A 17254-nucleotide genomic window follows, 5' to 3' on the forward strand; every position below is an offset into this window, starting at 1 on the left:
CTTAATCAATGGCTGAACAAACAGCAGTACTCCTACATTATTTAAAAAAAAAAAAAAAGAATCAAAATATTCACCAAAATTTTACATTCTGTACTGACTGTAAATCTAATGTAACTGTTTATTCTATTTTTTATGAAGAAAAAATTATATTGAAAATATAAATCATATTATCTAAGTATTTTTGAGTGAGGTTTTATTCTGTCTTATTCTGTTTTTGTTTCGGCTTTTGGATTACAACCAACAGTGTTTAGAACTTACTTCTGGCTCTGCACTCAGTGATCACTCCTGGCACTGTTCAGGGGAATCAGAAGGTGGTTTTGGGGATCCAATTTGGGTTGGCCTCATGCAAAGCAAGTGTCCTACTGTTGTATATTACTCTGGTCCATTTGTAAGGTTTTTATTCAAAAAGTATATATTCAAAAAATGATATATTCATCCTTTTCATTTAAAAAAACCCACAAACAAATATTACAGTTCACCAGTAAGATCTTTTCTATCATTGCAAAATTACTTTGGTATCTTATAAATTTACTTTATACACATTTAATTGGCACAATATAAACAGTATATCTTCTTGCAAACCAAAGTCTGTGACATACCAATGAATGTTATCATTTGAGCTTACAGATATAATTGAGACTTTACTTGTTTAATAAATCTTCAAGCTTACAAGATATTGCAGAAGTCTTTACCTTTAATATTAGGAGTAGAAATAAATCACCTCCTTATAAAAAAAAAAAGTATTCTATTTCTAAAGAAATGAGGAGCTACGCCCTAAGCCAAGGAAGAAAACTCATCCATTCTGATGTAAAATAAACTGTAATTAAGGTGTGGATATAAAACAAAGATCTAACTATATCATATCAATGAGAAAATCACAATAAATACTCAATGTACCACATAACCAAAAGGAAAAATCAGAATACAAGTCTCAGAACTAAGATAGTAGTTCTACTTATGATCAAGTGGTGACTCTATAAGAAGGTTCAGCAATAAATAACCTTAATAGATTTTTTTTATTTTTACTAATTAATTATAAACCTGTAGCACTGTAGCACTGTCCGCCCTTTGTTCATTGATTTGCTCAAGCGGGCACCAGTAAAACATCTCCATTGTGAGACTTGTTGTTACTGCTTTTGGCATATCTCAGGGAGCTTGCCAGGCTCTGCTGTTTGGGCAGGATACTCTCGGTAGCTGGCTGGGCTCTCTGAGAGGGACGGAGGAATCGAACCTGGGTCAGCCGCGTGCAAGGCAAATGCCCTACCTGCTATGCTTCCTTGACTGTGTCCTACATTAAAATTCAAGGAGCCGGAGTGGTAGTACAGCAGGTAGGGTACTTGCCTTGCATACGGACAACACGGGTTTAATCTTCAGCATCCCATATGGTCACCTGAGCCCACCAGGAGTGATCCCTGAGTGTGAAGCTGGGAGAAAGTCCTGAACACTGCCAGGTATGGCTCCAAATAAAAAACAACTCAAGAGTACCATAGAAATACAGTAATAATGAGCACCTAACAAGACCACGCAGAGTCCAGAAAGACAGCTCAAACGGCTGAAGAGCATGCCTTGCATAAATGAGAATAATACTATCACAAGCACTGCATTCCCCCTACACCCTGCAAATCTAGATACACCCCCAGTGTTCCCCAAGAATCACTGGGGTTGCCTTTGTGGACCCCAGTATTTCTTAGCCCAAGCAACACCACATTATCAGGCCTAAGCACCTGTTCATTAAACACACCAGGCCAATGCAAACACACAAAAAAACAAATGTTTTTAATAATTTTTAAGTATATTTAATAAAACCCATATTTTTTTTTCAAACTGAATAATGGGAAAAAATGCTTACGTTCTGTGGAGAAAAGGAGTTCGTCTTTCGTAATGGAGAGCTGGGTTTCATGGGCTTCCCTGAAGCAACTTTTATATCCTCTTTTTTATTAGAGCGACGCTTTCTAATCTGTAAATACAGAATCAAAAGGTAGTTTAAAACTAATGACTAGGCAGGTTAGCTGTTCTTCAATCTCAAAATAGCTAATGTGTGTTTTTAACATTAAAAAAAAATTATGATAGAGGCCAGAAAGATAATACAGCATGTAAGGTATTTGTCTTGCACGTCATCAACCTGGGGTCTATCCCCAGGTTCCCATATAGTTCCCCCAAGTCCTGCCAGGCATGATTTCAGAACACAGAGCCAGAAGTAAGCTCTGAACACTGCTGGGTGTGATCCCAAAATAAAATAAAAATTTCAAATCACAACTTCTAGAAGCCCAGTGAAATAGTTCAAGTAGAACACAAGCCTAGCACAGACGGCCCAAAGGTCAATCCCCAGAACCACAGGACTTTTCCCTACTTCCAGCATAGCCTGTATAGACCTGGTACCTCCTATGTACCTCCAAGCCTGAGCATGGCATTGGGTACACTCAACCAATCAGGCTGGCAGTTCCCTATTAAAATATAACCATTCTGATTCCTCTTGGGTTGAAGCAGTCCAAGTCCCACCCCCCAAAAAGGCACCCCAATTTTGAGGGGCCTGTATTTTTTCTAACAACACCCCACCTCCCACCTGCTTCCACTTTCCCATGCTGCCAACTCTAACCACAATAATGAGCTTGTCTGTTTAGTTCTGTGTGTCATGGAACGTTGTGGAGATGACCCTCCCTGCATGCCTCACCCCTCCCCTTGGCCTCTCCACTCCTGGAGCACTAAGGGACCTTCAATTAAAAAAACACAAGACATTAACACATTGGGTATAGAACTGGACATCACTGCGTGCAAGGCAAGTGCCTTACCCTTTGTATTATCTCTTCAGTCTCTCTCAAATATCTTGTGAGCTTTTTGGGGGTTTCTTGAATAAACAAACAAACAAACAAAAAAACCAACATATTTTTTCTTATGTGCCTTGTGTGTATGAGAATGTGGGTTTGATTCTTAGCATTTTGGGTTTTATTTCCCACATTTCAAAGTACAATCTCAGCACCACAAGAATTATCTCTTCGTACTACCATCACCACAACCATCACCAACAAAACCAACAGAAGACAAAAAGTAACAACACAAGAACAATAACAATTCAGAATAAAAAATCTTAAATGTGAATGTTCATGATTTCTTACAGAGCAGAATAAATTAATTACTATCACTTACTAGACATTTAACAATTATGTTACTAAATTTACTTCATTAAAACTATGAAGTCAGCTTTCTGGACTGTCTACTATTTTCTCTACTTGTTAAAACCTATTTACTGGCAGAATCTCCTGCCCCTGCACCAGGCTGTCTTCACCGAGGCCCCTCAGTTTCCCTCCCTGCCCTAAGCAGAGCCCCGGCAGCTGAAAACCTCCAGAACTCAGCCATAGCCATGCTAAAGACCACTCTCCATATGCTCGGACGAGCCTCACACATGAAGGAACCGGCAGAGGAACCCAGGTGTGCGGAATCCATGGCTGAGATCACCACGCATGCTCAGATCGGAACTGGGCTCCTCTACCAGATGCCCAATTTTCCAGTAGCTTGGTAGTCACGCCCACAAATTGCCCCCAGTGCCATGTAATCTCATCAATGGCCAAGATCCAGAAACTAAAACAAAGCTCCTGGAAGAGAGCGATGCATAATTTCCTAGAGCACGAAGCCACAAATGTGCTTATACTCTAGCCCACTAATGTACCTTATATAGCACATATTTGTTTGGTTTTAACATACTTGCTTGTTATATATAGCTTAATTTGCTCCAGAATGAAATACAACAACCTTCATACACGTCCCTCTTATTGTGGTGGGAAGGTGCTCGCTCGTGGGGTGGGTGTTTGAATATTGTCTGTAATGAACTGTTGTGAACTACTTTATGAAAATAAAATGTATAAAAACTGCAAATATATATATATGAAATAATAAAACCTATTAAATTATAACAAAAAGAAGAGGAGCTGGGAATATGGCTCAAAGGAATGGAGCACAGGCTGGCAAGTTCCAGAGTTTGAATCCTGGCACCACCCAGCACTCCCAGCACCACCAGGTATAGTTTTGTTAGCCTTATCAGCAGTGTTCCAAAGTTTTGATCCTTCAGTCAAACACCAACAAGTAAAGTATCTCCGTGGGTAGATCCTGGCCTCCCAACACCCTTAGGTGAGTCTCCCTTTTAAAAAATAAAGAAAAGAAAAAAATCATTTCTACTGACAATCATTTCTAATGACAACTCCTTTGTTATTAAAAAAAAAAAAAACGGGGGGAAGGAAGGAAGGAAGGAAGGAAGGAAGGAAGGAAGGAAGGAAGGAAGGAAGGAAGGAAGGGAGAAAAGAAAAAAAAACCATGAAGTCAGGGAATATGTGTAATATGCTGAGCCTACCCATATCACCTAATATATATAATACTCACACCACTTGTTATTGGTGCTTTTCCAAATATAAGCTAGTTCATTCAATTTTTAAAAACAAGGCAAGAGATCAGAAAGATATTACAAAGGTTAAGGCTCTAGCCTTGCACATGACTGATTCCAATTTGATGTCTGGAACCACATATGGTCTCCCGAGCACGACCAAAAGTGATTCTTGAGTACAGTCAGAAATAAACCAGAGCACCACAGGGTGTGGCTCCAAAACAAAACTAAAAAAATGACTTAATTATGGAAATAAGTAGATTGTAAGTGAAGTAAACCACATGGAAACGCAAAAAAAAGTCATTTCGTTTGAAAATATAAAATCAATGAGACTGGAGAGATAGTACAGCCAGCAGGGTGCTTGCTTCACACACAGTCAACCCTGCTTGAATCCTAATCATCCCATATAGTCCACTGAACACCACCAGGAGTGATTCCTGAATACAGAGCCATGAGTTACCCCTGAACATCTCCGGGTGTGGCCCCAAAGCCAGGAAGAGAAGGAAGGAAAGGAAGGGAAAGGAAGAAGGAAAGGGAGGGAGGGAAGGAGGGAAGGAGGGTAGGAAGGAAGGAGGGAAAGAAGGAAGGAAGGAAGGAAGGAAGGAAGGAAGGAAGGAAGGAAGGAAGGAAGGAAGGAAGGAAATGTATAATCACCTGTAGGCTAACAATGGTTTCTCCTTTCTCCCTTGACACAGGGAATTTAGGTTTATCGGGTACCCATCACAGTGCTCCCGAGTCACTCCCATTCCTTTGCTTATCTGTAACCTCTTTCTTTGTGCCCTGCTTCCCCAACCAGTCTATCACCTTTTTCTCCTAATTAGACTCAGTTAACTTGTAAGGTTAGATCCTTCTAAGGACTATAGTACTGTAGAACTGTCCTCCCATTGTTCATCGATTTGCTCAAGGACACTGGACTTATATTCATAAGCGAAATATTGCTTTTCTCCTTCTCTTATGTCCTTTTGCATAGTTTACTTTAAAACAATGTCCTTTTTTGTGTAGGAAGACAGTTAATATTATGCTTTTGTAACTCCAGTTAATTGACTCCAAATAATATTCACTCCTGGACAACTTAAGCCTCAGTTGCCCTTAGTTCCTAGTACCCCAAAAGCAAGGTCCCGAAAAGGGACTGAATAGACCCAGGGCAAGCTATGAGCTACCCTGGCATAGAAACAGGCCAGACCAAAGTGCCACAATACTTAAGTTAAGAGCATGATTATGGACAAATTCTGTCATGATCCAAAAAGTAACAACTGATCCTGCTAGGGTTAGGAAAGACTAATCTGGTCTGAGCACTATAGTCTGAGATCTATAGTGAGATGGCCCCAGGAGAGCAATCCTATAAGCTTAATGTATCTCTTACTGTGTCCATACAAAATGACTAATATTATGAATGTTTATATGTTTGTTGGGCTAAGGAAAGAAGAAATACACCCATAGATGGAATTTCACTCTTGGATGGGTCTTCTTACTGTATGAAAGTTTGTCCTAGAAGAAGCTTCCCTAAGAGAAGGACATTACCTCTGTTGATTGTATGACCACACTTACGTGTAATTATTACCCCAACCCCTCATGAATTGGGATTTAACTAAGGCATTAAGAGTGGGCTAGGGGAGGCAGAAGCAGGAAGAAGTATGAAGGAGCAGGATCCAAGAGGAGGATGAGGGGGATCAAGGAGGGGAACAGAAGCAGAAGGAGAATCAGAGGAGAAAGGAGATAAGATTGAAATAAACTGCAATTGAGACTATCCAGTTGGGCCCTTATTCCTTCCTTCATCCGACCATCACCATCAGTCATACCGGGGTGGGGGAAGCTGTGCGAGACCACCAAACGCAGGCAGCGAGAGAAGAGCTACCGGGGACTTTTGTCATTTATTTTTTGATTACATAATCACCTACAAATATTCTAATTAAATCATCATTTTTCTGTTGCTATGAAGTCGAAGTGAAAACAGTACATGAAAAGTACTGTAGCACTGTAGCACTGTTCTCCCGTTGTTCATCGATTTGCTTGAGCAGGCATCAGTAACGTCTCCATTGTGAGACTTGTTACTGTTTCTGGCATATCGAATACGCCACAGGGAGCTTGCCAGGCTCTGTTGTGCGGGCAGGATATTCTCAGTAGCTTGCCAGGCTCTCCAAGAGGGATGGAGGAATTGAACCCAGGTTGGCCGCATGCAAGGCAAATGCCTACCCGCTGTGCTATCTCTCCAGCCCACGAAAAGTAGATTGCATTGAAAATAGTAGTTAAGGTGTTTCAATAATTTTTAGGAACAAATACAGTTTATTATGTGTAATATCAAAACTAACAGTAAGTCCTCATTACATTTAAATTCCCATTATCCAAAATATATGATATAATCATATCAAAAGTATTTTAGTCAAAGAGAAATGTTTCATTAAATAAAAATAAGAGGAATTTAAAAGCACAAAGGGACCAGAAAGATAGCACAAGTTTAAGAAACTTGCCTTACTTGAGGCTAACCCTAATTTGAGCCCTGAAATTGCATATGGTCCTCTGAGCACTGCCAAGTATTACCCCTGAGCAGAGTCAGAAATAGCCCCTGAACACCATCAGATGTGAGCCAATGCACCCTGCTCCTGCTAAAATGTATGAAATAACAGTATTACCTACATCAAATTCAATTCATATCAGAAAGCACTCTGCAGTCTCACTTTAACATGTTATCATGAATCATCTTCTAAGACAAGCTCCTATATAAAATAGTTACAATATTTTACTATGTAATTAACCTCAGTTGACATGCCCATTAATCTCTGTAAGTACCATTGAAAACTTGATTGATCCTTAACTACTTTGTTCAACTAAGAGGATTATTTCACTAGCAATAGGAACTACCTAATTCAACTAAAAGGATTATTTCACTAGCAATAAACTCTCTTACCTGCTGTGTGGTTTCTAAGGGTCGAATTCTTTTCTTCTCTACTTGAAAATCATCATTTTCATCCTTACAATCAGAAGCTTGCTTCTTGGCAGACAGCTTTGCAGATAGTGAAGTTCTTTTAGGTGAGTCTTATATAAGAAATTATTTTAAATTAGCATAAATTATGTACAATGAGGCAATTCTTAAAACTGTAATAACAAGTCTGGAAAAGATGGTACAGGGGGTATGGTGGTTGTACTGTACACACCCTTACATCCCCAGCTTTGTATATCAACTTCCAAGCACCATCAGGAATGATCCCTGAGCAGAAAGCCAGGAATAAGCCCTGTGCACATCCAGTTATGGCCTAGAAACGCCCCCTCCAAAAAAAAAAAAAAAGAATCAAGTTTTGAATGCCATAACCGCTTAAACATAAAATGCTAATCATTTTGCAAAGAACTTTTTTACTAAACAGTTTTATAAAGATAAGATACATTTTGAGAAATATGCTTTCAGTAGCAAGGTCTGATTTTAACTTTTTTTAATGTCTTTAAAATAATGTAATTAGGTCCACTAACCACCTCTGCCACCATGTAAGCACATCTACTGGCCTTGTTCCAGAAACTCATAAATAAATCTCAAAAGAGATCAGCTAGCTACAAAAATTTCTCAGACACCTGTTCTTAGCTGAAATATTCAGCACTCTCAGCGGTGGGTTGGTCAGCGCCTGCCTAAACAAAGCTCCACAGCTGCTCACTCCTACACTCCAAAGTCACCAACATGCCTCTGGCCAGACTCCATCACATCAAGATGGAGCCTCACAGAGAAATTAACCTGCCAAAAACTCCAGGCCTTCTTAAAGTCAGGATGAGCTATCTCCCCACAATGCCCTGTACTTCTGGATGCCCAGTCATGCCCACACCCCAAAGCCACCGCCCAGCTAAAAATTTAACTCCAGCTGGACAGCTTCATTCCTCTCTCCCTCTGGATTTCCTAGAGCATGCAGCTGCAAACATGTGACATCTCTAAACTCTACAGCACTGACAATCCAGTTGACACATCAGATTGATTGGAATGCAATGTAGACGCCAATAAATCTCCACTAATAAAAACATTAATACAGAAGGTCTAACTTGTAACAACATCTTAGTAATCCCTCAGGCAAGGACTTAAAGTGTTCATGGTATAATACAATTTTCACTGATTTTCTTCTAAGGAAATACTTTTTGATCATTCTGATAGCAATTTATTGGTAAAAACCAATATGAAATAAATTCTTGCGGGCCTGCTACAGAGGCAAACTTGAGCGTGGTTGGGAGAATTGGAGACAATTATGAAGGGAAGTAACAGTGATGGTGAGATTGGTATTGCAATACTGAATGCCTACAACAAATCATCATGAACAACTTTATAAACCATAGTGTTTAAAGTATGGGGAAAAAAAAAATAAAACAATGTAATTAAAAACCTATAATTGTAAAATGTTCAATATATAAATAAAAATATCACAGTCACTGTTCTCCCGTTGTTTATCAATTTGCTCAAGCGGGCCCAGTATTGTCTCCGTTGTGACAATTGTTACTGTGTTTGACATATCAAGTATGTCACGAGTAGCTTGCCAGGCTTTGCCATGTGGGTGAGATACTCTCGGTAGCTTGCCGGGCTCTCCGAGAGGGCCAGAGGAATCGAACTCAAGTCGGCCATGTTGGCCGCTTGCAAGGCAAATGCCCTACAGCTGTGCTATCGCTCCAGCCCAAATAAAAATATATTTTACTAATATAAAACCTTTTCCGTTACTGTGTCTCAATGTTCCCTTCCTACTAAACTTCTCAATATTCTTTATACTAAAAATAAAATAGAACTAAGCTCCTATTATATACCCTGCTCCTTATAGCCTTTTTAAATTTGAAGTCTATGTTGTCTGATAAAATATAGCAATCACAGCCTTTAAAAGGAATTTGCCTATAAGACTGGATTCTAGACTCTGAGCCTATGTTTACCCTGACTTTTCAGATGTATCTCTTGCAGGCAGACGAAAGTTGGTTTTGGTTTTCTGACCTATCCTGATAATGTATCTCTTAATTAATGAGTTCAGACCATTGACACTTAGTGAGATAACTGAAATGAAGGAATGTATTACAATAATTTTGTAGAAATTATGTGTATTTGTGAAGTTTGTGTTGTCTTTTAAAAAGCTCTTTTAATGTTTCTTGCAAAACTGGTTTCCAATGCTATTGCTCATCCATGAAACTTTGATTAATTCCATTAAATCTGAATGAAAATCTAGCTGGAAAAAGATATCTAGCTGGATAGGTGAGATGTTTATTTCATTAATTTTTTGTTTTCACTATATCCGTCCATTCTCCTCTGGCCTAAAGAATCTCATTTGACAGATATGCTGTGATTCTTATTGGAGTTCCTTTGTATTTAAGTTCATTCTTTGATGTTGCTGCTTCTAAAATTATGTCTTTATCCTTAGCTTTTGTTTGCTTACAATGTGTCTCGGAGGTTTCTTTTCCTTCCTTCCATCCTTCCTTCCTTCCTTCTTCCTTCCTTCCTTCCTTCCTTCCTTCCTTCCTTCCTTCCTTCCTTTTCTTTCTTTCTTTCTAACACCTGGCAATGCTCAAGGGTTACTCCTGGTTCTGCACTTAGAATCACTCCTGGAGGTGCTCAGGGGACCATATGGAAAGCCAGGGATCAAAACCCAGTCAGCTTCGATCATTATCACAATCATCCTGTTGTTCGTCGATTGCCTTGAGCAGGCACCAGTAAGGTCTCCTTCATCCTAGCCCTGAGATTCTAAAAAGTGCCACATTCAAGGCTCTTTCAGGGTTAGGAGAATGAGACCCATCATTGTTACTGGTATTTGGCATAGTGGGTACACCAGGGGGAGTTTGCCAGACTCTGCCATGTGGACAGGTTACATACGGTAGCCTGCCAGGTTGTCCAAAACAAGAATGAGATAATAAGATAATAAGTCAGCCTCATGCAAGGAAAATGCCCTCCCCACTGTCCTTTTGCTCTGGCCCCTGGACTTTTTATATTTGTATATTTTCACTTGATCTTCAGATCTCTTCAATCTGGGTGCATGCACTCAACTCTAAGAAACTCTTATCTATGATTTGACTCCAATTTTTCACTGAATTCACTTTCTTATTCCCCAGGGATTGCAAGGATTCTTATATTGATTCTCTTGAACTCATTCGATAGTTTACTGGTATGCTGTTCATTTCTTTTTGGCCTTCTGTCACTTTCCATTGTTTTCTAGGTTTCCTGAATCTCATTTTGGATCTCACCAACTTTTTTCCTCAGCTGCTATTACTCTGCTGCTGAGGTCTTCAATTGAGTTTTTTAACTGGATCAACCATCTCTTTAATTCTGTCACTTTTGATTATAATTTTCTCATTTCCACTCTCATACTTTCTTACGCTTTCCTTACTACCTATCCTGTTATTTTTTTTTGACTCATTAAACATCCATTATGATACCTCTATAGTCATTATCTCATATAACAGGGTATTTGCTGGATTGTACTAGTAGAGTCTTCTGTGCTATTTTCTTCATCATTGAGCTGGATGGGTTTCAATACAGCTTCCTCATTTATGTCTGCTGTGCTCTGAGGGTGAATCTTAGCAGTTTGTTCCTGTGAGAATACTCTGAGGGATTAAACTGAGTATTTCTCTTTTCTTTCCCTACCAGTCCTCTCCCAGCAACATTTTGCTGTTTCTGATTTGAAAATCACATATCAAGTAGTAAACCTCTTCCACAGAGTTATGTGCTATAGAGGAAAAGGATTTCACCCTTGATTTTACAAAGTAAACAATGTTTAGACTAAACTAAAGTCATGGCAATCCCTTTCTGCCCTGTCAATTATTTATTATGAAATAATAAGAATGAAGATGGAAAGAAGTTATTGCATGCTCTAAATAGGAGATTGTAGTTTGAACTAGGAAAGTATCTATGAAAATAAAGATCTGTATGGAGGGCAAAGTAAGAGTAAAGTATATAAGATGTCTCATAGGTTTCTGATGAGCAAATGACTGTCAATCCTTTCCATATAGTCAAGAAATATCTTAAGGGGGCTGCAAAGATTGTAGAGAGTCAGGGTGCTTTTCTTGTACACAGATGACCTACGTTTGATCCCCTGGTTGCCTGAGCCCCGACAGGAGTGATTCCTAAGCAGAGAACCAGGAGTAAGCCCTGAGCACTATCAGGTGTTGCCCCAAAACAAACAGATTAAGAAGCATTTGAAGTTAATCATAATATTATGTTATTCGTAATAAATTTTTCTTAAATATATTTATTAATAGTTATTTAAGACATACCTGATCCTCATGTAGGATACTGTTCTCAAAAACTCAGGCAAACTTATCAGAAGAAACAGGATTAATTAGATTTTGCCATACATACGCTGTATGCTAACTAAATTAACCTAAATTAGTTCAAGAACTAAGGCAACAGCAAGAAATCCAAGTAAAATATGAATTACCTTGATGAGTTGATGTGCCATTTTTTTCAGATGTTGATGTACTCGGGGTGTTGAAATGATGTGAAGTTTCTTGGTCCACATCATTGTTTAAAATATTCTTTGAATGGCATGTACAACAACAAGACAATGGTACTTCAGCTTTTTTACTTGAGCCTTCATCCACTGGTTTCTCTGAGGGAAAAAAAAAAATCCACTATTTTAAATATGGGTTGTTGGGGGGAGGGGGGCTGTTTGGCAGTGCTACGGGAATTATAAGGGATGATAGGGATTAAAACCAGGTCAGTTCCATGCAAGGGAAGTGGCCTACCGGCTGTACAATCTCCCTAGCCCCTACTTAAAATGTTTAATTAAAAAAATTAATCTTCTTGCACAAAAGGTGAGTTAATACCCCATTAAACCCAGGATTGGGAGATTTCCCAGTATACAAGATGTTCAGTACTAAAATTGGGAAAGTTCTGGCAATTCTGGACAAGTGGCTATTCTATTTGCAATACCAAATAAGTAGTGACAAATTTATTTCAAAAAAAGAGAAGTTATATCAATTTACATAATAAAAATATTTTATATATTTTAATATATTTAGTATTATATTTAATTTTTTATATTTCTATTATATTCACTCCAGGGGGACTGGAGTGAAAATGCAGTGGATAGGGCGCTTGTCTTGCACACAGCCAACTCAGATTCAACGCCTGGCATCCTACACAGTCCCCAGTTACTGCCAGGAGTAACCTCTGAGCATCTCTGGGTATGGTCCCAAAATAAACAAAAAACACAATATCTACTATTTTAAATATTCAACATACTGTCAATAGCACAAGAATTTCCTTTTATAAAACATATAGTGTAAATTAATATTCTAGCCAGGGATATGGCCAAAGGATAGATCACATGCATTGCATGTGTGAGGCCCTGGATTTATCCCCAGCACCACATTCTCTCTCCCCTCAAAGTATAGACTACATGCATTGCATGTGTGAGGTCCTAGATTCATCTCCAGCACCACAATCTCTCTCCCCACAAGTGGCTCCTACACACAATTTTTTTTTTCTTTTTGGGTTACACCCGGCAATGCACAGGGGTTATCACTCCAGCCCCATCTACACACAATTTAAAAAAAAAAATACACACACTTCTCTTTCCTCTCCCTCTCCAACTGCCTATCTCTCTGTCTCCCACTTCTCCTCCCCCTCCTTTGCCTTGCATGTGGTAGACCAGGAGTGATCCCAGGCTTAGAGGCAGGAGTAAATCCTGAGCACAGTGGGGTGTGGTCCTCCCCCCACATTACCCCCAAAAATTACCAGAAAAAAAAAAACCACCACTGTTTTAAGTAAAAAATCCATCTAATTACATAACTAAAATGTATCTAATATTACAGTTCATATTCATTGTTATGTTTTTGTAACAGTCAATAGCTCTACATTGATTAACAAAGTAAAAACAATGCTGAACAATATACAAAAAAATACAAAAAATTTCTGATTTTGTGTAATCCGAATAAACAAGTGAAACAGATTGATTTGAATGTTTTGTTATTGTTTTGGGGCCACACTGGAAGTGCTCAGGGCCTACTCCTGCTGTGCTCAGGGATCACTTTTGAAGGGGCTCAAGGGAGTGCAGGGAATGCTGGGGACAGAATCCTAATCAACCCAGACAAGACAAGCATCTTCCTCACTGTACTATCTCTCTGCCCCCTACTTTCATTTTCAAAATATATTTCATGTTTTAATGTTATAAGAAACTAATAAGCAAATATATTAAAGGATTTATGCCCACAAGTGATTACTATAATAGCACAAAATGACAGTCCCATCTCTTATAATTTTTTTCATATAAATTACAACTTAATTATTTTTATGGTGATGATTAAACATTCCAAGATTCTTATGTATTCTCTGAATCAAATAATGGACATTATGTCCAAAATTATTTCAGGATTAGTTCAATGTGTTTTGCTATATAGAAATTCTCTTAGAAGATATACAGCTTATTATAAAAGAAGTATCTTAGCAGGAGACATTACACAATGATAGAGCAAATGACTTTCCTTGGGAGGTCCTAGGTTCCATGCCCAACACACACACAAAAATAAAGAAACACTTTTTGGAATTTAAACTTTTAATTTAAAAAAGAGAGAATTAACTAGAACATTGTTGAACTATTAAGGGCAAAAAGTACTTTATTATAGCTTTTCACATAGATTTTTCAGGTCGCAATAAGCAACAGAAGTACCAGTCAACTGCTTACCACAAAGAGACTGTTGCCATGCTAAAGCAGAACAAAGTAAAGCTAAGCTTTTCCCACTTCCTGTGGGGCTCTCCAACAAACAGTGCTGTTTACTGTTTAATCCTCTGACAATCTAAGACCACAAAAAGAAAAAAAAAATCAGTTAACAATTTACTTCATTAGGGTTTCTTTCTCTCCATCAGATAGAAATATGACCAAGAGAAGAGAGATTATACAATTCAAGAAACACAGCAATAACAGAAGAACTGAGGCTGGGGTGATAGCACAATGGGTAGGGTATTTGCCTTGCATGCGGCCAACGCGGGTTTGACTCCCAGTATCCCATATGGTCCCCAAGCACAGCCAGGAGTAATTCCTGAATGCAGAGCCAGGAGTAATTCCTGTAACCCCTGTGCATCACTGGGTAAAGCGACAACAACAACAAAAAAGAACTAAATTCATTAAATTTAGGCTTGAATTCCTAATACAGTGCTCTAAAATTACAAGGCCTTAAAGCCTAACTTCAGGCAGGGGAGGGATGTGGCTCAGTCATCTAGCTCACACCTTGCATGTAGGAAGGAAGTCCTGGGTTGGATCCCTAACACACACACACACACACACACACACACACACACACACACACACAGTCTATCAAACACTAAATAAAGCAGTTTGTGCCTTAATTATGCAAGCATCATCAATTTTGTAAAACTAGAGTACACTAATCATTTTAATGAAATTTCATTGGGTATACTAGTGGCAATATAAACTGTTACAACCACTTACTATAGAAATTAACAATTTCTAATAAAGTTGAACACACTCCAACCCAGCAAGTTCAGTCCTATATAAAGATTCGAACTATTTGTACCAGAACACAAGGAAACACATATAAGAAAGCTCATAGCTCACAGCCAGGGGTGATCCCTGACTACAAAACCAGGAGTAAGCCCTAAGCACAAGCAAGTAAGGTCCAAGTACACCAAAAATATAAATTTTTAAAATTTTAGATTTTTACTGTCACTGTCACTGTCCTCCCGTTGTTCATCGATTTGCTCGAGCGTCGATTTGCTCGAGCGAGCCCAGTAATGTCTCCATTGAAGACTTTGTTGTTACTGTTTTTGGCATATTGAATATATCACGGGTAGCTTGCCAGGCTCTGCCGTGCGGGCAAGATACTCTCGGTAGCTTGCCGGGCTCTCTGAGAGAGGCAGAGGAATCGAACTCAGGTTGGCCATGTTGGCTGCGTGCAAGGCAAACGCCCTACCGCTGTGCTATTGCTCCAGCCCTTAGATTTTTAAATGTTAATTAATAGAAAACAAAATTCTGGTATTCATACAGAGAAACATTAAACAATAATTAAAACTAACAGTCAACTGAGCTACTTCTTTGGAAGGTGCCAGGTGCGGCGAGAGAAGGATCAACAGGCTGAGCAAATGCTTTGCATATGGGAAGCCTAGGTTTGATTCCTGACATTGCATGCCCCTCTAAGTACCGCCTAAGTTATCCCTGAACAGAGTGGCAGGAGTTCATATGCCAGGTATGAAACCAAAGTCAAAATAAATAAATTTATTTCTATAAAATATGGGCTGGAACGATAGCAAAGGGCGTAGGGTGTTTGCCTTGCACGCAGCCAACCAGGCCGACCCGAGTTCGATTCTTTCATCCCTCTTGGAGAGCATAGCAAGCTACTGTGAGTATCTCGCCCACCCAGCAAAGCCTCGCAAGCTCCCCGTGACGTATTCGATATGCCAAACACAGTAACAACAAGTCTCACGATGGAGACGTTAGTGGGCCCGCTCCAGCAAATTGATGAACAATGGGAGGACAGTGCAGTACAAAATATAGATACAGTATATAATTGTGCAAAGTTTAAAAAATATGTAGGGGCTGGAGTGATAGTACAGTGGGTATGGTGTTTGCCAGCCAACCCGGGATCAATTCCCAGCATCCCATATGGTCATATCGTCCCCTGAGCACCGTGAGGAGTAATTCCTGAGTGCAAAGCCAGGAGTAACCCCTGTGCATTGCCGGGTGTGCCCCAAAAAGAAAAAAATAATAATAAGGAACCTCTATAGACACATACATATATAGTAGCACTGTAGCACTGTCCTCCGTTGTTCATCAATTTGCTCAAGGAGGCCCAATAACATCTCCATGGTGAGACTTGTTACTGTGTATGGCTTATCAAATATGTCATGGGTTTGCCATGCAGGCAAGATACTCTCAGTAGCTTGCCAGGCTCTCCAAGAGGGGCAGAGGAATCGAACCCAGATCGACCGGGTCGCCCGCGTGCAAGGCAAATGCCCTACCCACTGTGCTATCGCTCCAGGCCACATATATAGTAAAAGTATAAAAATGACAAACAAAATAAATTCAGGATACTAGAAATCGTGCTATATATAAATAAAATATAAAGCAAATATGACAAATATTGGGATTTAACAAAGCAACAAAAATGGTTTACTCAAACCTATACATTAATTTTTTATATTAATAAATATCTTTAAAATATATGGGGAGAAATGCTGGTAAACTATATTAAAATACTTAGGAAAAAACAGCGATAGAAGTTCCATGAAATAACATTTTTCAGAATATTTTCCTTTGTCCCTTAACCATAAATGCAATTTATTAGTAGTCATCGATTTTAATTCCCAACAGTTAAATGTTCTTCAATAAACCCAGAAAATATTTTTAAATGAAGCCACAGATGTTATAAATTATAGCATCTTTCTTCTTTTTTTTTTTTTTTTTGCTTTTTGCTCCTCCGCCCCTCTCGGAGAGCCCGGCAAGCTACCGAGAGTATTTGATATGCCAAACACAGTAACAACAAAGTCTCCAATGGAGACGTTACTGGGCCCGCTCGAGCAAATCGACGATCAACGGGAGGGCCTTTACCTTGCTTTTTTGCACTCAGGAATTACTCCTGGCGGTGCTCAGGGGATCATACGGGATGCTGAGAATCGAACCCGGGTCAGTCAGGTGTAAGGCAAACACCCCACCCACTGTTCTATTGCTCCAGTCCCCATTATAAGCATCTTTTGTAAGAACTTAAAATAACTTCTGAAAAATACTTACAGAATTCATCATAGCAAGCTGTGATGGATATGCTCTACATGGAAAATTAATCTTCACCCCACCAATTGTATATTCAGACCACACTGAAGACATGCTTTCTTTTTTACTTCAGAATCCTAACTGCAACAGAAATGAAAATCAATACAGAATCAATGAAACAAAATCAGATTTCCATGACTAGGACAAGTCTAGAAATAAACAC

General features: G+C 39.1%; 2 protein-coding genes across 2 annotated transcripts in view; both read right to left on the reverse strand.

Moving 5' to 3' along the window:
• The window catches only part of BRIP1 (BRCA1 interacting helicase 1), a 158411-nt gene that overhangs the window by 139297 nt on the left and 1860 nt on the right, over nucleotides 1-17254 (reverse strand). Inside the window, 5 exon segments of the mRNA XM_056127330.1 lie at nucleotides 1850-1957; nucleotides 7278-7405; nucleotides 11746-11916; nucleotides 13993-14104; nucleotides 17053-17172. Coding sequence (XP_055983305.1) covers nucleotides 1850-1957; nucleotides 7278-7405; nucleotides 11746-11916; nucleotides 13993-14104; nucleotides 17053-17145 — 612 coding nt within the window. The 5' untranslated portion in view covers nucleotides 17146-17172.
• The window catches only part of INTS2 (integrator complex subunit 2), a 186620-nt gene that overhangs the window by 107619 nt on the left and 61747 nt on the right, over nucleotides 1-17254 (reverse strand). The gene's annotated exons all lie outside the window — the stretch shown is intronic.

Source organism: Sorex fumeus, unplaced genomic scaffold, assembly GCF_029834395.1.
Source record: "Sorex fumeus unplaced genomic scaffold, SorFum_2.1 ptg000063l, whole genome shotgun sequence".
NCBI classification, from domain to species: Eukaryota; Metazoa; Chordata; class Mammalia; order Eulipotyphla; family Soricidae; genus Sorex; species Sorex fumeus.